Genomic DNA, 23,642 nt, shown 5'->3' with positions numbered 1-23,642 from the left:
TTTTTTTTTTTTCAAAGAGCAACAAGAACAGGGTTCTGTTAGATATTTGGGTAACCGACTATACCTTCAACTCGCGACAGGAATATCCATCCTCGCCTCTTACTTTTGCGACCACCAATCTCAGCAGGACTTATCTTCTTCAATATGTCGATCAGCTTTTCAGGCACCCTTGCCGCTAGCGCTGCCCAGGAGGCCAGTGGCCTTCTAACTGCACCACCAGCTTCTGGTACTGTCATTTCTACATCTCTTGGCTTTGTCTCATCAATAGTGACCTCTGCCGCTGCCGCTGCAGTCACCAGCGGTGCTGCTGGTGGTGGCGGTGGTGGAGGTGGAGGTGGAGGTGGAAAGTCAAGTGCATTGGCACCCGAGGAAGAAAGTGCTATGAAAGCTGAGAGCAGGAAGTTCAGGTAAACATTTTGAAAGGTCGCTCCCTTAAGATTCAAAAATCAAGTACTAATTTTGTTATAGTCACTGGCTATTTTTATGTCTGAGCGCAATTGCCTTTATCATTATCATATACCGAGGGATTCTCCTGGTATCAGCTCATATCCGACACCTCGTTTGTATCAATGATTCCACTCAGACCTACTGGTCTATTCCAGCTGCTCCATGGCTCTCAAAGTTCAAAAAAGATTTTATCCTCGCTCCTCTCTTTGGGCTTCGTCATAATGAGCATTTCAAGATTGGCTCTGCCGGTAGCGCTGGCATCGTCCCAACTAGGTTTCAAGCTCTTTTCCTTCTCATCCTTTTTGGAGGAAACATCGCCCTCACCGTTGGCAGCATCCACTGGTCGAAGCCAAGCGCTGTGATCCTTTCTGAACTCCGTAACCGTTCCGGTGTTCTTGCCGTCACGAACATGGTTCCTCTGTTTGTCCTTGCTGGAAGAAACAATCCTTTGATCCCCCTTCTTAGGATTTCATTCGACACCTACAACCTAATCCACAGATGGCTGGGAAGAATCGTTGTTCTCGAAGCAATTGTTCACACGGTGTCGCATATCAGCAACAAGGGCTGGGACAAGTATCTTGTTTCCGTTGGAAAATCACAATTCATCATGACCGGTACCATCTCGACCTTGGCTATGATCTTCCTCTTCATCCAATCCCCATCCATCATCCGCCATGCCTTCTACGAAACCTTCTTGACGCTTCATATCCTTGCTGCTGTCGCCGCAACTGTCACCCTCTACTACCACCTCATGCTCATTAACAATAAGTGGTTGGTTTATGTGCAGGTTACTATTGCTCTCTGGGCCGCAGAACGTTTCGCACGCTTGGTTAGCATTATCTATCGCAACTGCGGCAGAACCATGACTCGTGCTACCATCACTGCCCTCTCTACAGAGGCTTCTAGAGTCACTTTGGATATGCCCCGTCCATTCAAGTTCCGACCGGGTCAATATGTCTTCCTCTACCTCCCAACTGTTACCGGTTGGCAGAGTCATCCTTTCTCGGTCGCATGGGCTGATGAAAGTGCACCTCTTGTCTGGGACGAAAAAAAGGAAGAACTCCCTAAAAACCGCCAGGATGTTTACGGGCCGCAAAAGACAAGTGTTGAACTCATTGTGAGACGACGAACAGGTGCCACCAACTCGATTTTCCAGAAGGCTGCCGCCGCACCCGAGGGAACCGTTACTGTTCGTGCACTCGTCGAGGGTCCTTATGGTACACATCACTCTCTATGCTCCTATGGCACAGTTGTTTTGTTTGCTGGAGGTGTTGGTATCACACATCAGCTACCCAACGTTCTTGAGTTAGTCCAAGGATATGTCGACGGCACCGTCGCTACCCGAAAGGTTACACTCATTTGGGTGCTCCAGAACCCGGAACATTTGCAGTGGGTCAAGAGGCAGATGACTTCCATCCTTGCCATAGAAAGGCGAAGGGAGATTCTCAAAGTCGTCTTGTTTGTTACTAAGCCGCAACAGTCAAGAGAGATTGTAAGTCACTCGCTTTTTTTGCTTAAGAATTCGTAAAAGGGAACCAGTTACTAACTTAACTTTCTGTAAACAGATGAGCCCCTCTTCGACCGTTCAGATGTTCCCAGGCAAACCAAACATTGAGCAAGTCCTTCAGGCCGAAGCTGAAGAACGAGTTGGCACCATGGCCGTCTCTGGTATGTCATCCCAAAACTTAATCTCACTTGTCCAAATAAATTACTAACATCATTGCTTTTAGTCTGCGGTCCTGGCGCTATGAGTGACGATGTTCGATACGCAGTCCGCCGCTTGGTCGACTATGTCAACATTGACTTCATCGAGGAGGCTTTCTCGTGGTAATTCTTATACCGGAGCCTCTTGCATCTTCCCCTTTCCCCCTTCCCCCCTTAGCATATATTGACTTTCTTTAAAGAGCGGATACCATGTACCCTTAAGCTACCATGTAGAAACATGACCGTTCTTCCTTCTTCTTTATCTTACTAGCTTTTCCTCACAAGTGAGCTGGCGTGGATTCGGCGAGCGACTTTTAATGTTTTTTTTCTCTCCCTTTTCTCCGTTCTCGGGCAGGGGAAAGGGAGATTGAGGGTCGCTCCGCCATTTTTATTATCTTATTTTATAGGAAACAAAAACCAATTTTATAACTTGTACATCTTTTTCAACTTGGCTGTTTTCTCATAGCGCTTCTTTGGTTTTCTGTCTCTTCTCAGCCATCTGCCTCTTTCTTTTCCCGCTTCATTGTAATATTATGGATCTTTCCTCGGTCCTTCTTCATGGGTTCTGTTATGGCGTTTAAATCGGTGATATCCAATTTCATTTCCTCTTCCTCTTATCTATTCTTCTTTTTTTTTTTCTTATAAAAATTCACTCTAGTTTCATTTGTTGGATTAGTTTCTTAAGTATTTATATAGACCATTCCGGAGTTACTCTAGCTGCTACCTAAGTATATTCACTTATCGGTTCCCAGAATCGAGGTATGTAACATCAAGCCAAAAGGTTTTGAGCAGAACAATAATATTAATTACAAGTTATCAAATCCAAGTTACGATCAATACTCTTCTTCCTCCTCCTGCTCCTCCCCCTGCTGCTGCCGCCGCTGCCGCCGCTCCTCCCGTCTTCTAATCTCCTGAGCATGCTCAAAGCCGTCGACCCAAGCCTCAGCATAATTAATATACTCCCTGATTCGATTGTGAATTTCCTCAACGGTATAACCGTTCGCGGGCTCAACCGCAAACGGGAAATCCATGTAATAGCGTAAAGCATTACACTTTTCCTTTATTTGGACGATATTGTAGTTCGGAACTAATTCCTTGATACCTTCGTGTGTATCTTTGATTATGGGGTACCAAGGATCGTTGGCGAATTGTTCGACGTAGTAGTCGTTATTTTCCCAACGGGTTTTTATGCAGTGGGGGCTGGCTACGAAGCCTGGTGGTTCTTCTACTGGGGGACCGGTTCTGTGGTTTGACTCTTTGGTGGTGTTGGTGCTGGTGCTGGTGCTGGTGCTGGTGCTGGCAGTAGCCATTTCAGGGACGTTAGAGGTGGCGTTGATTGGTGAGCTTTGTGGTTGTGGCTGTTTGCCCGAGGCATTTCTCTTAAGAACAGTCGAGGCGATGGTTTTGATTTGTCGTTTTAACATCTTTTTTTTATTTTATTTTATTTTATTTTAATTTCTGAAAAGCTTAGAAGATCCGTCTACATAAGAAGTCGTCTAATTCGTTTTATAATAGGGGCTTCCAGAGCTGCTATTTGTACTTATTAAGTAGTACTTATAACTTAAACATCTCAGCTCAGCATCACAACAGAGAGCATCGCATTGTCATGAAAGCTCGCCTCACGATATCAATTGGATCCTTCTGTAGGATGAGAGAGAAAAATACCGACAAACCATACGAACTACACGTGACGAGAACTTATGCGCCTTAATTCAGAGCCACCTCGAATCATCTTTACTGACAACTTGCGTACTTGCTACATACATACTTCTTAGCTATAGCTATAGCAGTAACATGCGCATTGATCAGCCTGAATCCGACACACGCATCCTTGAAACAAGCCTTCCTTAAGTTCTCTCGCAAAACAAATGTTAAGTAAAAGTACATCACTTATGTATGTTTCTTTCCTTCTTTTCTTATCGATGGGTCCTTACGGCAATAATTCCGAGGAATCGATCGGTCGTTTTTCTTACTTAAAACGCCGCTAGTGCTATAGCAGGTACTTTTAGCTTAGCTGCACGCTGGAGCTCTCGTGAAATATTAAGGGAAACAGTCCACTGCAGGATAATATACTTGGATTACTTCTTCTTTTTTCGGTTTCTTCTTCTTCTTCTTCTTCTTAAATGTTCAATTAAGCTAGCTGGGGATGAGGTCTCGTGGTCAGCGGATTTATTTCCAAGTAAGGAGTTAAGCAAATAAGTAAGGAAGTACTTGTTATATAAATTATGCAAAAAACCCACACTTTTTAAGTGAAACAGACAGCTGTCGACAGGTGCATGAGATGGCGTGCATAAGTGCAATTGGTTACGTAGAAAATCATGTGAAAGATATCGATACTGTGGTTTTTTTTGTTGGTCTTACATAAGATTTTGATTTCGAGAAGGAACCAAAAAAAGTGATACGATACGATACGATACGATATGATACGATATGATAGGGAGGAATTGACAGTCAGTCATTGGTCGTTTGGTTATCGGCAGGTCTATGCATGTAATTTGGACTACGCGCGAGAATGAAACGAAACGCATGAAATGGAATACGCAATGCCGGACAGCCATCGGATCTATGGCGGGGAGGAAGACGTTGATGTCAACAAGCCCTGTGAAATTGACCCTCGATTCTGAGTTCAGAAAGGATGTTTATTTTGTAAAACAAAGACAGAAGAAAGAAGAGCCCACAAAAAAGAAGAAGAAGGAAAAGGAAAAACGGCCTCCAATGCAAGTTTAAGCGTTTATCATCGTTATGTTGAAACAGAAAAGGAAAGGAAGAAAAAACCAGTAGAGGGTATATCGAGCCTCTGCTTTAAAAAAGAAGTTGTAGTACAAGGGTATTTTGTGTCCTATTTTATTTTATTTTTATTTTTTTACAAAGCATTGGCCTTCTGAAGCATTCCCGGAAGAGCAGTCTTCTTTAGAGCTTGTAGGTCGCTGTTTCCACCGATGTGCTTCTGGCCGATGAAGACATTAGGCACCGTTCGCTGATTGGAGATCTCCTCAAGAGCATCCTGGATGGCAGAGCCGTCGGCTATGGAATTTGAATTTGCCATTAGTATTTCATGTCTTTCCCATACTAAAAGATCGGGCATCAGGTGGTAACTTACATTCTTTGTCCAGTTCGTAAACTTCGAATGTAGCATTCATATCCCTAAGCAAGGTCTTGGTGGCCTTGCAGTAAGGACAGTAGGATTTGGAAAATACCATGACGGCATTGTCGTCAATAAGTTTTTGTGCTTTTTCCTATTTCGTCATAATAATAAAGAAAAAACTTCCGAGTTAGCGAGGAATGAGCCTTATTGTTTTTACCGACCGACCGGCGGCCGCCACCATCTGCAATTTTTTTTTTTAAAGAATGCCCACTTTTCGGCCTTCGCTTGAGAACTTATGTATGTAAGGCGTGATTATGGGATGGGATGGGATGAGATGGGATGAGAGGGGCATGCGACACTAACCCTGGCTGCCATGGCTGTTTGTGGAGATGCGGAATGAGATCCGTGGAAGAGTCGACGTATGAACGAAATGGTGGGCGAAAGATGAGGATCTGGCGAAACGATCCTCGGACGATAAGAGGGAGAACTTAAGATATAGGATGAAAGAAGGAGAAAAAAAGACCAGATCTGTGACGGTGAGAAAGGTGCCCTTTTGTAGTCTTGATCTTGTGGGGTTTTCCTTTTTTTTCCTTTTTGGAGTTCCTTTTTTGGTACCGTTCTTCGGTGGGTGCAGTGCAGTGTGTAGTGCGGTGTGTAGTGTAGTGTAGTGTGGTGGAGTGGAGGTTGGCGGTTGGTGGTGGTGGTGGTGGTGGTGGTGGTGGGATAGTTGACAGTCGATAGGGAACAAAAATGCCGCTGAGGTTGTGGCCCAATGTAATGTAACTGGCTACAATCCAGTAACAAATGTTATGCACCTGCCCAAGTGACCGTTTGTAGGTAGCTGATGGTCCGGGATAACCGCAGAAGCAGGATCTGGTCTTTTGGCTCCTTCCTGGAAGTATCCTTCGTAGATACAAGCTGAGGGAGAGCTGGCGTGGGGTGCAGTGCAGTGTGCAGGAGAAGGTCTGAGGGGGGATCCGGGAGGAGGAGGAGGTTGGTTGGGTTGGTTGGGCCTTATAAGCAATTGCAATCGGATGAGACAGATTTCGAACAATTAAAAACTATCGATGACGACAGAACCCAATGCCATGGCTCCGGCTTTGCCGCGCTAAGCTTTGCTTTCCCTTTTTTTCTTTCTGTCAGGACGTATGCACTGGCCACTCAGCAGTCGCTATTAATATAACGGCGATTTGTAATGGATGTTCAATTCAAATTGCAATTGATTCGAGACTCTTGCACCAATTAATTACTTAAGTAACGTAACTTTAATCTCGTGTACATACATGCATACATACATACGTAAATACATGTAAGCACGGTCAGGTTGTAATTGGGTAAGTTATCATGATCATGGTGATTGTCGATTGCTGTTGCAGCTGCAATTGGCAGGCACGAGAGTATCAGAAAAACAATTTTGTGATCGTTTCAAGTAATAAAGCATGCATGATACGTTGTCGGCATCTCCCCTTTTCGAATTCAAGTTCCCGAAAAGATAACTTCACTCGGAAGCTTAAACACTCGAGCTGATTCGATTTACGGATTCGTCGCTCCCGGATACCCAATGTCTTCCACCGAATCACCCAACCCGGCTCTGTCGTAGTCATGCATCATCCAACCCCACGCTCGGCTGGCTTCTGACCACCAAACCCCGCTGTTATCGCTGCCTCCTTCCAGGGTTCCATCCAAAAGCCCCGCTCGGACCAAAGATGGCGTGGCATAGTGCAGGAAGTGGCTTCTCTGGGGTTCCGCTAAAGCAAATGCGTTTCCTGTGATGCCGTGGCATAAGCACGGTTCCTTCGTCAGGAGACCTCGCTCCCAGACCAATCCTCGCGCTTTTTCAATCGCTTCGTCGATCTTCTCTCGTAGGTCTGGATAGTATTTCCTCAATGGAATCAAACACCAAATCATACCTGGTGCTCCGTGACAGAATTGAACAAGATCCTCACCCTCGTCTTCGCAAGTGAGCCAGTTGCCGTTATCCGCTTGCAGGGCAAGGATCTTTTCCAATCTACCTTGTACTTTTGGTGCGTAAGCAGGGTTTGTCATCACAATATTTGATATAATTGCGATGTCGCCATGACTTGCTCCGATGAAACGTTTTTGATTGTCTGGACGGACTCCAAAAGTCCAAGGATCATATGAGAGGCAGTGCTGGATTACTTTTTCGATCTCTGGGTCGAGAATCTCGCTGCTTTCTGGGAACCAATATTTCATGGTACGCATGAGACTGAGCAACCCGGCTCTGCCGAAGAGAAGTTCCATAAAAGTCGGGCGAAGGGTTAGCTTGTCGATGTTTTCAGCGAACTTCTGAACATAGGTGATGTCTTTGGTGAGGCAAGCCTTGACAGCATTATAGCACATGAACTCATGGTTCAAGCTGCATCCGGAGCGTGGTGTTTCCTCTGATGAATATGTATTTTGTTGGAGGGAAAGATATGCCTTGCAGTAATCGGCTGGAAAGAGCCCATGGATGGCCAAGTCCGGATGAGTCTTGGATAGCCAGAGGAAAAGGAAGGCAATACTGGTTGGACCGGCGAAAATACCGAAGTAGAGGCCTCCGGCGAAGCTACCGGTCCAAGGAACACTTGGAGGGCAGATATCGAGGATGTTTTTGAGGGACGCGACGAGGTTATCGTAAGGGTTAGGCATGGACTGCATGAGTTTGGGTTTCCTGAAGGCCTCATTGATGAAGTAACGGCCAGTTGGGTGTTTATATTTTGGGAAACTGGATGCCATTTTTGAAGGATATGAGGTATAGAAAAGTCTAGTAACGTGCCGTTAGTTAAGATGACAAGCTATAGTGTCTCGAGGCGGGGTGTAGTCGCATAGACGAGTTGATGCCCAATAGTGAGTGCGAGGTTCTCAACAACAGTGTTCGTGTTTGGTGTAAAGAAGTATTCCGATGATGGCTTGATAACTATTAAACCCCCGTCAAGAACGCGTACTTATCATATGAGAGGCAGAATTATGGTGTCCAGAATGACATATATATCTGCCGTGATATCAGCCCCTCTTCGACTCTAGGATCCAACAGCCGCAACACTTAATTCCCTCTAGAATAAGCCCTTTTTACAGATAAAATGCTATTTATTGTGAGCTTGTTCTCTTCTAGTATAATACTATACATGTTGGAAATCAATATTGTCCCGTAGTTCGGTGTCTTGGTCGCTTTTTCCTTCATACTGGTTGAAAATCCAGACCCCAGGAGCTAAGCGGGTGGGATGTATACACCCCGATGGCTATCGTAAATTTCTAAAGAAACTTTGTGATTCAATGGATAAGAACTGATAAATTTATAAAGAGTCTGAATATTTATCCTACCCTGACCTTGGAATAGGCAGGACTGGCCAATTGGAAGTACTCCAATTACCAATCAGCGTGCGAATCGATATCGATAATGCAGGACATGTTACACACATACTTACGCAGGGTCCTTGAATGTAGAAATGCACGGCCTTCACAATTCCTCTAATTCAGAGTTCCATATGACCAGCTATAGGGCTAGCTATCTTTAGAAATACGACTAAAACTTCAATCGAATGGTGTATACCCCAGAACACACCGAACACGTAGGGAAGGAGTGTTTCATCAAGCTGGATTAAGTACCAATCATAGTCCATACCTCCTAGGAGCGAGGTTTAGTGTTACGTCAAAACGAAGGTAAATTCCTTTTCTTTCCTTAAGTCTTTTTTTTAGAGTCTCTCAATGCCCGGGGTTTTTAGGTCTAGATTTTATCATGTGTATGAACGATGGCAGCCTAGAAGTACTATTCTCTCGCCCTTACATTACTACATTTCATGAAGACACGAATTTACGTAATATAGGGTCGGAACTAAGTCGACAGGTATCCAATCAATTTAAGAAGACAACCGCTGGTATTTACTCCAGGATAGAAAAAAGATTTTACCTTTTTCGGCGATCATGATAAATGGATAACGCCATAAATTGACATACCGGAAGAAGAAAAAATTTGAACAAGTAAAATCCAACATTGTAGAAACCGTGTTGAAATTGTTGCATTTGGATAGCTCTCTCGATAAGCTGTCAAGCTTCAAGCGAAGCCCGCCCGATTGTAATATCGATAACCTCTCCCAAACCAACCTCCATCCTTCTATTCGGCCAATTGAAGGCCTCTATCTCAACATCAACCATCGACTACCTTCGATCGGGCCAATAGACGATGTCTTCATTCCCATACATTCATATCTCATGCCCGTGCCATGAAGACCGTCCTCAAACCCTCACAATCGATAGCGCCCGGCCGATATCCCCCTCCAAATCCCCCTCCAAACGCGACTTCAACTTCTCACCCATAGCTCCTAACTCACCCACCAAAGGGCGCAGCCTTCTAGCGGGATTCACTCCATCCGTATCATTCGATGCTGGAAACTTGAATCTCGACTCAGATGATGAAGAAGAACTCACCGACGAAGACGATGACAATAACTTCGACCCACGCGACCCACGGTCTGCATTCTCGCTATTCCCTATCGAGAATTTATTATACTGCGAAGATTGTCATCAGATAAGATGTCCTAGATGTGTACAGGATGAAATCGTGTGTTGGTACTGTCCCAGCTGTCTCTTCGAGGTACCTAGTTCGACCGTCAAAAGTGATGGAAATCGGTAAGGTAATCACTCCGCTATGTTACTTTCACACATATTCCATGATTCTTTATTTTTTAATTTTTTTGAATCGAGTTATTCTAATATATTTGTTTCTTTTTCTACTACAGATGCACAAGGAACTGCTATTTATGCCCAGTATGCACTGCCTTACTTGCCGTCGTGCCGGTACACCATTCATCCGGACATTCGAGTTCAGACCACCCAACCGGTCCATTCAATCTCTTCTGTTCTCACTGTCACTGGACGACATCAGACCTCACACCACCAATCCAACTCGAAAAACCTACTTCGATCTCCGCCCAACTTTCAAAACTCACACATTCACCACGGGATAACGAGTTCATCCGGTTAAAACAGCACTATGCCCAACAACTTGGTAATGCGCAAGAGGATTTTACTAATTCCCCGGCTGCGTTAACGAGGCTGATGGGTCTATACACGGGTCTTGGAAGTGGCAGTGGAGGCCATGGCGGGAGTAGGAAAGGAAGAGGTGTGAAGAAACTAGAGATGAAGGAAGTTGACAGGCCGAGGGAGGTTAGTGAAGATCAGGAGTTAGATATTATAGAGCGTATGGCGGTAGAAGGATTAGAAGCTAGTAAGTGCATAGTTGCTCTGGCCACTCATGGTAGGAAGAAGGCTGACGGATATGGAAAAGCAACAACTGCAAAACAGCGACTAGCCCAACCTCACGATCCACGGTTCTTATCGTAAGCTACTCACATAATGTGTGCTAATCCGAACCTGTTACTAACAGCTGTACCAGGGACTTAACCCCCACTGCCGTTCTCCTCCGCACCAAGCGCTCAAAACGCTGCCGTGCTTGCCGCCATATTCTCGTCAAACCGGAAGCCAAAGTCCAAACCACACGTTTCAGAATCCGCTTAGTAGCATTAAACTACATCCCATCCCTAACCATCAAACGTCTCGACTCCTCGATAACCTGGGACAACCTCACCCCCCACAAAACCCACAGATTCCTACTAACTGTCACAAACCCTTTATTCGACCCCATCAGCGTTAGTTTACTAACCCCAAGAAGAACCCCCGGAACCGCATTCGCAAGTCGAGTTACGATTTTATGCCCAGAATTCGATGTCGGTGCTAACACAGACGTTTGGGACGATGCATTGATGAGTACCAAACCCGCTAGTGCCGTTCCGTCTGGTGTGAAAACACCACCTACTACCGGATCTTTCACTTCCTTTTCGAAGGATCCCAAAATGTCGACTGTTTATGAACAAAAACGGAATTATACGAGTGTGGTGATTGAGGTTGTTCCACCGGAGATTCCGGATACCAGGGATACGAGGATACGCGATGAGAGATTGTTGGAGATTCCGATTTACGTTAGAGTTGAGTTTGAAGCCGAGGTTGATCGGGATGATGAGGAAGGAGGTGGAGGGAAACCGAGCCATTCGGGAGCGTCGGGTGGAGCAGTGCAGAGGGAAAGGGTGGAGTATAGTTATTGGTGTGTGGTCGGTGTCGGAAGGGTTGGAGATGTAGTGGAAGGGGTGGTGGCGAGTGAGCCTAATACACCGGTTAGGACGCCAGTGGGGACACCCGTGAAGGCACCGAGGACGCCAGCGGCGATGAGAACGCCGTTGAGGCAGGTTAGGTCGTAAGAAAGAAAGAAAGGGTTGTTGCTTTTGGGATCTTAGATTTTTGGGGGAGATATGTTAGCCTGTTTGTGGTGAACCGCACATACTTTACGGATATTGGTCGGTATAAGAGGAAGATATGATAATAAAGGTCAGTTTTGTAATGATTGGTATAGTATTGGTTTGAGTTCTAGACGAGAAGAGGACTCGATGTCTCTCTTGACTCATTTAGAGATAGGTTATGGGGTAAAAAATGGGGGGGTTGCTCTAATAAACAATATTTGCGGAAAAAACAAAATAAGTGGATAAAAGAGACAAAGATAGATGTATATGGATATAAGTTGGACGTCGGAGTATCTAAGTAAACTTTCGAAAACAAGAGGCAAAGGTACAAGGAGAGACCGTTATACGATACCAGCTTCGAACGGGCGAGGTAGAAAGACGAGACCGGGGGAAAATGAGAAAAAGGTGTTAGAATGATACTTTGGAAGCTGTTCTTGAACAACTTTTGGCAAATGAGAAAAACGGAAAAATAAAAAAGGAAATAAATTTGAAAAAAAAAAAAGATTCGGAGACCAAGGCTGCTGAAAATATTGGAGATGAGTGCAGTAGCAAAGAGTAAAGGAAACAAAATGTCGTAGTGTCAAAGGTCGGATAAGTGTGTGTGTGTGTCCTGGGAGTAGGATGCATGCGTCGCTATCCAGGAAATATATGTGGCCTTCGAAATGCGAGTGCCAGTAGGATATGAAATGAAATAATACACAAAGGAGACTGTAGAGCTTTGGATGAGAAAATATACAACTAGGAGGAAGAAGAGGGATAATGAAACAAGAAAAAAAAAGACGTTTAAAAAATGTTGCGGGTGCGGGAAAGACTGTATCTAAAAAAAGGCCGTTAGAGAAGACGTAGGGGATTACAAGAGTAGATCTCGAAAGACAAAAGAGAAACACCCGCCCGGGATATAGGTTATCATCAAAAAGTCCGAGTCGAATATTGGGAAAAGGGTGGAGAACAAATCAAACGCCAAGATTCGCCTAACGCTGTGCTTTTGGTTGCTAGAAAAGGATCGAGAAATTGCTGAATATCGAATCGACAAGCCGTGATGGAATGATAGATAGGTTGTTGTTTTGCAGCATAGTTGACTACATGATCGAACAACCGCAACATCCCTTATCCTTTTTGCCCTTGGTTGGAACCTCGTCAGGATCCTTAACACGGATAGGCTCCCTAGAAGGCGGTCTTGGGGGAGGTGATTCCGAGCGTGGTGCCTTGGGAAGAATCTTTGGAGACTCCATTTTCGGAATTTCCTTCTTAGGTTCCTGTATGTATGTTAGCATCATTGTTAGAGAAGGGTAGGGGCTTTTACGTACCACCATCGGTGGAGGATCCCTTTGCTTTTCATTTGATATTGGCCATTGAGCACTCTGCTCCCCAAAGTTGATGGCCTCTTTTGGTTCAATATCTTTCTCGTAAAGTTTCAGAGGCCTCAAGTCCCTATCGAAAACAGAAGCAGGTGCGCCCTCTCGTTCCCATTCCTCTTGTTGTAATCTCTTTGCAACGGTCGGAATGATTTGTTGGTCCTGGGGTAGCTTTGGATCTGGCGCATATGAAGCAACTGCCCATGGTGGTTGACCTTCAGGAGACTTATGTTGTGGAGCAGCATTGATGCTAGCGGACCCGCTACCGCCAGAGCCTCGGTTTCCAGATGCTGATGCGGTTCTTAGTTTCGGAAGGTTCTTTCCACCAGCCGCCGATGCCCTATGAGAGCTGGACGGGCGGCGAGGAGAGCTCTTAGACAAGCTACGAGTCGTCCGATTCGGAGGGGTAGACGAGTTTGCAGTTCCCGGGGCAGATTTCTCTGGTGGCGTAACTGGTGGGTCTTCGGACTCGAGTGTTTGGGATCTAGTTCTCGTTGCGGGGTACGAAATGCTCTGCACTTCGTCTTCATCGATAGAGCCAGATCTTGCTCTCTTCAGTGGAGAGTTTCGTTCCAAGAATTGCAACGGGATCGGTGCTGGTGAAGCAACGTTGACGGGGATCTTCGATGGAGTATTCGACTTATTTCGAGCTGCGGCCAACTTTTGTGCGATAAGTTCGGCTTCACGTGCGGCTTCACGCTCTTCCGGAAGCCTTAAGTCAAAGTCGTTATCATCGAAAACTCCAGAATCCTCTTCACCACTCCTCTCAAAGGAATTTTCCCAAGCCTGTGAATTTGAATTGCCACGAGCCTCCGACATGCGACCTAGAGACAGCTTTCGTGATGCAGTCTTGACCCATGCCTCACTTGAAGTAGGGGTTTTCTTGAACTCGACAGACTCTATTCTCATCAACTTATCGCGGTGAATCCAGCTAGAAGCCTCTCTGTTATCAATGTCGCCCGAAAGATCATACATGGCGGTTGCTGAACTGTTGATATTCGGTAGGATTTCGGTGACACCACTAATCGTCGACAATCGGTTGTTTGAATAGAGATCGATAACGGAGTCTCGGCCATCGGCACTGCTTGGCGAACGGCTAGACAAAGCTGGAGCACGAGGAGCGACTAGGAAATCGTCTTGAGAAATTTCGGCTGCGTTAGAAAGATAAGCATTCCTCGGGGTATCCCTCGCATAATCGCTATTGGATCTGTTGTAAGACGGTTTCCGATTTTCCACCCCCTTCGGCTTTGTCACAGAGCTTGTCCTAGAACGACTGGCGCCCCCGTTTCTGTTGCCGGTGTAACTGTAGTAGGTATTACCGTCGTCTTCCTGTAACAACGAGAAAATATTTATAATTAGCAACAAGATGCTGTATTTCAAGCGAATTATCAGCTGTAAATGGAAACACTCACAGGAGCATCGATGGGAACCGAGTATTCCCAATCGCGATGACCGTGCGATGAAGACGGCGGGGTAATGCTAGCGACACCTCGAGATGCAGTGATGCTTGCCATTGTGAATGAAGGGTCCTGGCAATTCGCTTGTGGCCTGCGAATCGAAATGTCAAGTCTGAATTCTGGGGTGTTGATTTGGTGGTTTTTAACGATTCAGGGTTACTCCGTCAAGGGAGGGTAGAACGAAAGTATTCGCCTCCCTGTGATGACGTTTCTCCCTGTTAACAACTGTCCTGCGTCGACGATGGATGTGGGGTGAAGAAGTAAAAGTGGATATTCTGATCAGGAGTATTCGTTCTGGTTGGCCGTTCGCCAATTTTCGGTCGACAACCAATTCACTAGAGATGTATGCCACGATAGAATACAGCGGGCGCTACTGTGATATGACTTGTCGAGGAGGTTAGGCAAACAAGTGAGTGTTGAAATCTCCTGTCAAAATAGAAGAAAAGAGGTATAACTCGAGAAAATGCTCCGTGGTGTTTCGAACCGAGAGTGATGAGTCTTCCTTCTTTTGGATGCAAGATGTCTGACGAATGCGAAATTGGAGGCTGTTAAATGTTACCGGCGGATGTCATAAGAGTCCAGGGTGATCGATGATGGTGAAGTTGATGCACAACATACACCAGGAGCAAAGAGGAAGGCGGCTAGAAGGATGGAAGATTGGTCGAAGGAGACGAACTAGATGTCGAAGAACGACGAGGATAGCAATTGAAGTAGCGGGACAGGGGACTTGAGATTAGGTATTTAGCTAGCTAGTTAGTTAGATACCTTGGAGATGATGAGAATTGAAGTTGAGGTTGAGGTTGAAGTGATGAAGAATAATTTTGAGGAGGCGGGTTTGTTGGAAGGAGATATCTTCTCAGAAGGAGAGGAAATGGCTGCAGCAAAAAGAAACCTAGCAAATGCACGCAACAAAGATTTGAAGAAAAAGAAAAAGAGAAAGCAGAATGAAAGATATAAAATAAAATAAGAAATGATAATGAAGCAGAAAAAGATATATATTCAACGATGAATAAGATAAAAAGAAGACGAAAAACAAGAACAACTGTGTATAGTTAACGATGTGGTAAACCGATAGTAGTTTTGGTGGTAACCGCAGTCAATGCAGCATGCAGCAGATATGAGAGAGAGAGACGAAGTCAAGAGAACAAAATCTGGAACCGAAAGGAAAGGAAAATAGAAAGGAAAAAAAAAAAAAAAAAAGAAACGGAACAGTCGGACAAGACAAAGACAAGAGGTGTGCAAATGCAGTGCAGTTGACCGGATTTCGAAGCGAAAGAGGGTGAGATCGAGAGTGAGAGAGGATTAATGTCAAGGTGGATGGGAGAGCGAGAAAGGAGACGACGAGCAGACCAGAATACTGTGCACTCTACGCGAGCCAAATCGAGGGAGACGATGTGCTGCTGCCAAATGCGCGCAGTGCTGTAATGCAATGCAATCTATCGACTCGACTCGACTCAACCTCTTCACGGATCGGACCTAAGAAGAGACACCAGAACAGCTGACCGATGAGAGACAACTCTGCAAAGGAATCAGGACTCGAAGACTCAAGGCTCAAGACTCGACAAGACTCAGAGGCAAAAAGAAAAGCCTGCCTCCGAGGGGATCCAAAGGGGAAACCCAAATCTTAAGACCCTCGCCAAATGCACAGAATCACAGAAGACAGCCCGGCAGGCTGCTGTCTTGTCAGGTCAGCAACAGCAAATGAGGGCTCTTAGTTCAGAGTGCTATTGAATCTCGAAACCTGGCACTAACACGCGATAGGTAATATGGAAATTAAGCTCGTGGATTCCGATACGTTGATCCGAACAAATTTTGACAAAGTAACCTGGGCGGCCAACCAAGCAACCGCCTTGGGTTCCAGAAATTTTCAAGAGGCCGAAGGGGGAGGGTCCGGACGAAATTTGATGTTTTATTGCGATATGAGAGAGAAGCCCGAGCCCCGACCACAAGAACGTACAAGTTCGAATTCTAAAGACTCTGGACGATGTGAGCTCGTAGTCTGTGGTCAGTGCAGATATGATGGGGGGTGAAGGAAGGGAAGGAAGAGGCCATCAAGGGACGATGGGGCCATCTTTTCAAAGAAGGGAGGCACCGAAGCCTAGGGATGGGGTTATTCCTTTTCAGGAACGGATGGTATGCCGCAGGCCCTTCCCAGCGATGCCGGTGGAGCAAGACGTCGAGACACTGCAGGCGATGGGCGGACCAGGCTAGCTAGGCGGGGGTTAAGAAGCTGCCTCGAACGTACAGTAACCAGGGTCTCCCACGCAGGGAATCTTCCTTTTTTTTTTTTCCAGGCCAGGGTCACAACGTTAACCTCGAAATGCTTCAAAAGAATCATCCGCATACGTATTGATGTGCCCTCCCCGGCGAATTTCGCGCCTCATTCTTTTGCAGAAAATACACACATCCATACCCAAGACAACGGTTGCGACAGGGTTGCTAGCGACCTTTGATTCTAGTCCCACATTCACTCATTACTTTTCGTCAAAGATCAACAGCGGCATTGATATTTTCGTCCCCAACGGCTTTTACAAAATTAAACCCTTGTGATATTTTATCGAGGGTATGAACCTGGTGGGGAAGGGGAAGAAAAAGGGAAAATATGGAGCCAATCAAAAATTACTAATAAGGCGGAAGAAGAACCCAGCTGGTTGGATTTTATGCATACATCACTTCTTCTATTGCATCTACCCTTTGACAAGCGAGGGGTGAAAAGGGGCGGTCATCGGGCCAGATATCTTTGCACTGCGATTCGTCGACACCACCGACGCTACTGCGGAATTGTGGTAAACACGATGCTCAGCTGAACAAGTTAGACTGGTTCGAGTCGATTCGAGTCGCACAATGTCGCACTTGCCATGTGAACAATTACATCCAAGCCAACTAACCCGACCCGCGAGATGAACAGTGCTGTGTTCTAACTCTGTTTCGACTCAAAAGATAGAAACATGTAAAACAACCGAAGCCGCAGCCTGAGACCAGATCCCGATCTTATGAACGCCACACAACGCATCGCGATGTTAGGAAGGTGAGTCTAGATCCACATATATGCATACTGAACGAAAATATCTTCTCAGTATATATATAACTTCTCGAATAGAAGTCTACCCCTCAAATATCTCTTCGCAAACTGTTTCGTGAAAGGAACGGGAAATTGTAGCCGCGACTAGCAGTTTGTTACTAGTTCATAGCGCAGGCAGCAGAGACCACAACAGATACTATATTATATCCAACATGCATTGCATAAAACCTTCTACCTAGAGCTCAGTAACCTCGGATCACAAGACGATTTCTACATAGTACACAGTAGGGGGGGGGGGGTCTTTTTGCATTTATATATTAAAAATAATTTACCAATATTGACAATCTTACTACTAAGAAATTAGATTCGTTTGTATGAATAGTATAACCGTAAATACAGTACCATCAACATATTGCTAATTTCGTCAAGTGGGTACGTAAGTCCATGGCAGTCTCGTAATTATAAACAGGGGCGCCTAAACATCACCCAAAGTAACCATTTTGCCTATCACATAAAACAAAATTATTTTCACGGCCATTTCAAACTCTTAAAAACTTGGCAATATAATGCTACCATTTAGCTGCACCTATCGTCACAAAACTCCTCTGCTAGTATCGATAGAAGTAGTCGATCTCCTTTCTCCTTTGATCCTTTCCTAGTCCCTATTCCTGTGCAAGTCCGACAATATCACCTAGGTGCATAGGATTTACATGGATACCTGGACCCTCTAAGTGATAGTCTATTTCGTTCGCCATTTGCGCGATCGGATTGACCGGATGGGGGTAACAGATCATTATAGTCATTAATAAATGGCGGGGTTGTGGCGTGAGCACCGATATCCGAGGTTGGTACTCCGTATTATTATCTGGGACGGAGGGAGCGGGGCTGAAGATCGATGCCGCCGGGGTGTGAATTTCATTCTAGAGGGTCACAATATTATAATGTTAATACCGAATTGGGACCCAAACCCGTCCAAGGCGGCGCCGGATAGCTATATAGTATAGTCCTAGGTTTCCTTTTTATATTCCGGCCCAAGGTTACATACTCGAGTCTAGTATTGAATACACGAGCTGGGAACCCAAACTTCAAATTTGCGATCTGATACCCAGACGTCACAAGATGGAGATCTATAGAATATAAAACTGGGATATACGTAGGGCACGAGGCTGACCTATTGCTTTCTCCCACGTAAGTCCTAACATAATATAATCGACCTCTGAACTTTAAATTTATCTTGTTTTTTATTTTATTTCCCAGATAATTAATACCGGTGGGTGCGGAGTCGGTACGTATATATGTTCTTATTATATTGCCTATATTAGCACCTTCATATCAATATTCATCCAGTTCTGCATTACTATTACTCGTATTATAGCTATAGCGGTCTTTTCTTGAGACATCCCTACAACAGTGGTGAACATTCTAATTCTAACAGCATGAAATTTATTCTCACGGGCTTAAGTTCAGCATCAATATAGTCCCACTCGAGCGGCGGAACTTGAGGTCTTAGGACTTCTAGGTTTGGGTACGAGACAAGATATCGACGTTATCACTCACAAAGGTCTGAAAATTAACTGTTAGTAAACATAATTATGTCTTATACGAATCGTAACAAGTATTAAGTACACGAAGATTTCAGTGTCCCGCACACGACGTTTTCAGTGTCCAGAACGCGGTATTTTCAGTGTGTAGACACACTAGAACGCACAATGTCATATTTCGTGTGCGGCACAAAAAAAATCAAGTTCTGAGACCACATTGAAAGATAGTTCTGCAATCAAGCCTAGGCCTCGATTTGTACCCCTCATATTTCCAGATCGTATAGTTCTAGTGGAAAGACAACTCCAATATCACATGTATACATATATATCAATTCTTTACCTCCTGCGCAGCTTCCAGGTCTGGGTACGAGACAAATCGATTAATTATCTATAACCAGAGAATACAGTATACAGGGCACATTGCCAATCCCCAAACATATATAATCTATCTTCAGGATTCAAAACCATGATCATGCATAGCGCGCTGTTAGGTTTGATAGATGACATTTGGAGACTAGTACTGCGAACTTTGACAGTCCTAATTGCTGGCATAATTATAATTGAGGTGATCAATAGATATTATAGATAGCTTGAGAATTCTTTTTTGCAATTTCTTTATTTATATAGTATAGGCCTATGCATAAATTGATCACCAGCTTAGTCTAAATACTGCGCTGTCAATATCGAGTGACTTTTCCCTGAGCTAAGGGCTGACTGACGTCGAAATGGATTTTCGAAGATGCCAGTACTGAACATTAATTCCTAGGTCAAATCTATAGATCTAGTTTTATGAGATAGAGTATCTTAGATTTCATATGTCTAATCTAATCTATAATTAGATCTCAAAATCGGATGAGCTATATATTTCATATAGTCTCATTACCCGCCTCATATAATCGTAGTGCATCGTCGACACATATACACATCAGATCAACAACATGTGAAATGTTGCATTCTGACATCCGAAGTTGTTGTCATCGAAGACTACCATTTCAGGCCTAAACACTTCCTATTCAGGTTAGTATCCCGATCCGGCAAGTTTCCCTCGTTCCAAAAAAAAAAAAAAAAAAAAAAGGTGAAGAGGAAAGAAAAGATCCGACATCCGTGGCGACAATGAACCATGGAGCTGCATCTGGCATTAATACAGTTTCCTTAACTTCAACCTATTCCCAACCCAATCCATCTACAAAAAAAAGACACAACCAACCCATCGTCATAGCCACCAATTGGTGGTCATCACCGCAACTCGCCTACCCACCTATCAAAGCCATAAAACAAAAAGAGACCAGGAGAGAAAAAGGAAACAACTTTCCAAACTGGCGTCCAAAGATCTCTGGGAGACTGTTCTCCCAGCTCGGATATCCTCCGTCCTCACCGAAAACCTCACATCTCTCTCCCATAAATTTAGTTACGAACTCGCATACATCCAATCACACCTCCCACCGTCTCTTCGCACAACCGACGTCAACCTCCTATTAACCATCATCCTCATCTTCGTCATCCCGATCACACTTCTCCTCCCGATGAAGCGATTCCTCAAATCCGTTACCGGCTCGTCGCTGTTCGACGACGATGAATCTAGAACAGAGGATGTAGTATACGTTCAACAGGGTGCGAAGACATATAGCATCAATTTCCCGAAGGGGGAAGTAGACACCAAGACTACAGTTAAAGACCTTCGACTCTCCGTCCTGGACGCGCTAGGACTTTCTCACGAACATTCTATCAAATTGTTATTCTCGGGAAGTCATCTTAAAGACGATGCGGCGCTGTTGAAGGACTTCAAAGTTAAGCACGGAGCTAAGATCCTGTGTATGGCGTCCAAGTCAAAACTTGCACCTCCCCCTTCGGCATCCGGGAGTGCTGGATCGTCTTCGAGGAATACACCTGAGCCACCGAAGAAGAAGATTATCCCACCGATGGAGAAGATTGAACTTGTGAGGAAGCATATTACCGGGGCTGTCCTTCCGCTCGTGGAGGCCTTTGAAGCAAATCCACCGGAAGATCAGGCGAAGCGGAGGGATGAACATCACCGACTTAGTGAGACGGTTTTGGGTGAGATGTTGAAGTTGGACTCCGTGGATGTCGATGGGGACGATGGAGCGGAGGTTAGGAAGAAGAGGAAGGTGATGGTTAAGGAATTACATGCTATTCTGGAAAGGTTGGATAAAGTCGATAAGCCTGTTTAATAATGGAATCGTCCTTTCGAGCGGGGGGTTCTCTTCATATACGTTTAATTATCATATTTCTATATTGAGGGGGTGTCACTTTTTTTTACACTTTCTTCATGAGCTAGGACGGTATGTAATAGCATCAGATCCATGGTCGTTCTGTCTTCATTTGTGTTTTGTTCTATTAGATTTTTGGTTTAAGGCATGGCCGATGGTTTAATCTCATAATGTATAGATGCTGTTGTTGATGAGGTCTTAGCCAGCCTTTGGATTTTATTTAAGACCGTCACTAAACATTGATATTGTAAACAATGCCGTTAATTATAACCCATTCGCACAATCTCTACCTACCCCGGGGCCTACTATGCTACCTACTTAGATACCTCGCGCTTAGCTTAGTTGCTGACAGCTCTAGATCTAGATCTAGACTTATAAACTGACCGAGGTTTAACATTCCAGCGCCACCCTGTTTGCAATACTTGACCTCCTTGCTGGTCCCAACCTCGGAATTGTCCAACGATTGGTTATTGGCAAGCGCTAGCTATAGCTTCTGCTGCTTCACAAAAGATCTAAGATCGCATAACCATAGCTACCTAGGTAGGTAAGTATTTAACTAGTAGGGATCTATCTCAGTGGCGTCTGGGGAACAAAGGTTTCAGACATCGACCCAGAGATCTAAGCCATTCAAGAAGCTGGCGCACACAATACAACAATACAACGACCGTGCGGGGATATATTCACATACCTCCTACTTGCCTACATATTAGGTCGCTATACAGCACCCTATCCAAGTCAAAAAAAAAATTTTTTTAGAAAAAAAGAAAAAGAAAAAGAAAAAGAAAAGTGAAAATAAATAAAAAGGCTGCATCCTTTCCAGAAAAGCAGCTAACCAGTTAAAAATGACAATGTCTTAAAACCGGGCTTTATCGATTAGACATGGCTTTTCCGGAATGCTACACTGTCTAGGATCAATATCTACAGATATGGCATAGATCTTACAGATCACCACGCTTGGGGTTATTCGGATCGCGGAAAGGGTGGGACCAATGGATCCCCAAATATGGCAGCTACATGAGAACCAATTATTCCAAAGGAACGGTCGGTAGATCGAATTCGTGAAATTAATTAAAAGGGCACGAGAGAAGAGAAGAAAGAAAGAGAGAGAGGGAGGGAGAGAGAAAAGCCTCCGCAACTCCTTTCCTAAAACTAACTCGAGTATTCTTCGGAGTAGTTAGCTAGTTAGGTAGCTAGCTCTGTCGATAATTTATTCATGCTCACAAGACCTTAAAAATGGTGGTCTCCTTTTTTGAATCTCAATCGACTGGTGGGTAGAGCTAGAGGATGTATCTGCAGAGAAATCCTGTAGATGTAGATGCAGGTCCTTTTCGATCCATCCAAATTAACCCGGGGTTACAGTCGCACCAATAACCGTCGCCATCTGCTGTCGACGATCAAATTTTTGACAATCCACTCATTCATCCCATCCCATCCATGTGGACAAAAATTAAAAATAAAATAAAAGAGGGAATTCCTCCGAATTTCTTTTCTCTTTCGCTGATATTATATATAATTAATTGCAAGCTCTGTGTTACCTTGGTTTATATTATTATTTCTTTCTATTCAACCAATAATTTCACTAATAATGAGGCCAGGATTGGACGGATATAACTGTCAGTTATGTTTCCCTGTCATGAATGGTTTTTTTTGAAACAAGCGACCCAAGCTGGAATCAATCAATTCGAATCATAGCTTATGGAGACACACATCCCTTCTACGTACATATTTCCATAGATATGTATCAGCTCCTGGGATATAGATAGATAAATAGCATTCATAATAACATTATTGGTGAGCACAATCACCTCATTATTTTAGGGGTGTCCGAATACACGCGTACCTGCATGAAGTAGGGGAAAGGAAAGATCTGGACGTTGAGTTCCCCCCTCCGTGAAGATTTAAAAGGAGATGGGATAGTATACAGGTACCGGTACTTTAATCGGTGGGACAGCACATGTTTCATGGAGGTGCCTGGGGAAAGGACATTTAGATACATTACATACCGAGATTATAACACCCAGTGCTAACTAGTGAACGGAGCGGCTACCTTTTTTGGGAGTTCGAGTGGGGAGTTAAAATTTTTTATATTAAAAACGGTCTTTGACAGGTATCTTTTTCTATTTGCTACAAAAGGCATGCGATTTCGGCAATTGAGGGGGGGGGGGGGGACTCTTCTCCTCCTCCCCTCATGCGAAAGGAATTCTTCCTTTTTCTCCTCTCCCTTTTCTTTTCTTTTGGGAATGGAACTCGTATCTACCCGGCACAAATATGTAAGGTGGGTGATTGAGTATGGCCGAGAGCGTGGAGGCGAGGCGGGAGATTTTCGTTCAAGAATTGATGTTTTTAAATCCTTTTTGATTCCGCCAATCGCGTGGGAATTGGGTGAATAATGGTGCAGGAAGGAGCTGGGGGTAAAACAACTGCAGCTTTGTAAGGCAAGAAAGAAAGAAAGAACGAAAAAAGAGAAGAGAAAGAGGAGAGCTAGAGACTTCGAAGAAGAAGAGAGGGGGGAA

The 23,642-nt window shown here is 44.6% G+C and overlaps 7 protein-coding genes across 7 annotated transcripts; 3 read left to right on the top strand and 4 right to left on the bottom strand.

Annotated features, from left to right (window-relative positions):
- Window positions 1–144: 144 nt before the first annotated feature.
- Window positions 145–2,278, top strand: AOL_s00006g228 (uncharacterized protein; the record flags this gene model as incomplete). Its single annotated transcript, XM_011119537.1, has 4 exons — window positions 145–407; window positions 469–1,939; window positions 2,013–2,115; window positions 2,178–2,278. The coding sequence occupies 4 exons, from the start codon at window positions 145–147 to the stop codon at window positions 2,276–2,278; spliced, it is 1,938 nt and encodes a 645-aa protein (XP_011117839.1).
- Window positions 2,279–2,984: 706 nt separating this feature from the next.
- Window positions 2,985–3,575, bottom strand: AOL_s00006g227 (uncharacterized protein; the record flags this gene model as incomplete). Its single annotated transcript, XM_011119536.1, has 1 exon — window positions 2,985–3,575. The coding sequence occupies one exon, from the start codon at window positions 3,573–3,575 to the stop codon at window positions 2,985–2,987; it is 591 nt and encodes a 196-aa protein (XP_011117838.1).
- Window positions 3,576–5,014: 1,439 nt separating this feature from the next.
- Window positions 5,015–5,351, bottom strand: AOL_s00006g226 (uncharacterized protein; the record flags this gene model as incomplete). The annotated part of the gene is made up of 2 exons (XM_011119535.1): window positions 5,015–5,175; window positions 5,252–5,351. The coding sequence occupies 2 exons, from the start codon at window positions 5,349–5,351 to the stop codon at window positions 5,015–5,017; spliced, it is 261 nt and encodes an 86-aa protein (XP_011117837.1).
- Window positions 5,352–6,769: 1,418 nt separating this feature from the next.
- Window positions 6,770–7,972, bottom strand: AOL_s00006g225 (uncharacterized protein; the record flags this gene model as incomplete). The annotated part of the gene is made up of 1 exon (XM_011119534.1): window positions 6,770–7,972. One exon carries the CDS (start codon window positions 7,970–7,972, stop codon window positions 6,770–6,772), a length of 1,203 nt encoding a protein of 400 aa, XP_011117836.1.
- A 1,444-nt stretch (window positions 7,973–9,416) lies between these two features.
- On the top strand, window positions 9,417–11,487 carry AOL_s00006g224 (uncharacterized protein; the record flags this gene model as incomplete). The annotated part of the gene is made up of 3 exons (XM_011119533.1): window positions 9,417–9,862; window positions 9,973–10,572; window positions 10,629–11,487. 3 exons carry the CDS (start codon window positions 9,417–9,419, stop codon window positions 11,485–11,487), a joined length of 1,905 nt encoding a protein of 634 aa, XP_011117835.1.
- Window positions 11,488–12,605: 1,118 nt separating this feature from the next.
- Window positions 12,606–14,395, bottom strand: AOL_s00006g223 (uncharacterized protein; the record flags this gene model as incomplete). The annotated part of the gene is made up of 3 exons (XM_011119532.1): window positions 12,606–12,782; window positions 12,834–14,210; window positions 14,294–14,395. 3 exons carry the CDS (start codon window positions 14,393–14,395, stop codon window positions 12,606–12,608), a joined length of 1,656 nt encoding a protein of 551 aa, XP_011117834.1.
- Window positions 14,396–20,424: 6,029 nt separating this feature from the next.
- On the top strand, window positions 20,425–21,090 carry AOL_s00006g222 (uncharacterized protein; the record flags this gene model as incomplete). Its single annotated transcript, XM_011119531.1, has 1 exon — window positions 20,425–21,090. The coding sequence occupies one exon, from the start codon at window positions 20,425–20,427 to the stop codon at window positions 21,088–21,090; it is 666 nt and encodes a 221-aa protein (XP_011117833.1).
- Between the last annotated feature and the right edge of the window lie 2,552 nt (window positions 21,091–23,642).

This window comes from Orbilia oligospora (genome assembly GCF_000225545.1).
Source record: "Orbilia oligospora ATCC 24927 unplaced genomic scaffold scaffold00006, whole genome shotgun sequence".
NCBI lineage: Eukaryota > Fungi > Ascomycota > Orbiliomycetes > Orbiliales > Orbiliaceae > Orbilia > Orbilia oligospora.
The sequence above is the reverse complement of the archived record's forward strand: the minus strand, read 5'-3'. Positions and strand labels throughout refer to the sequence as shown.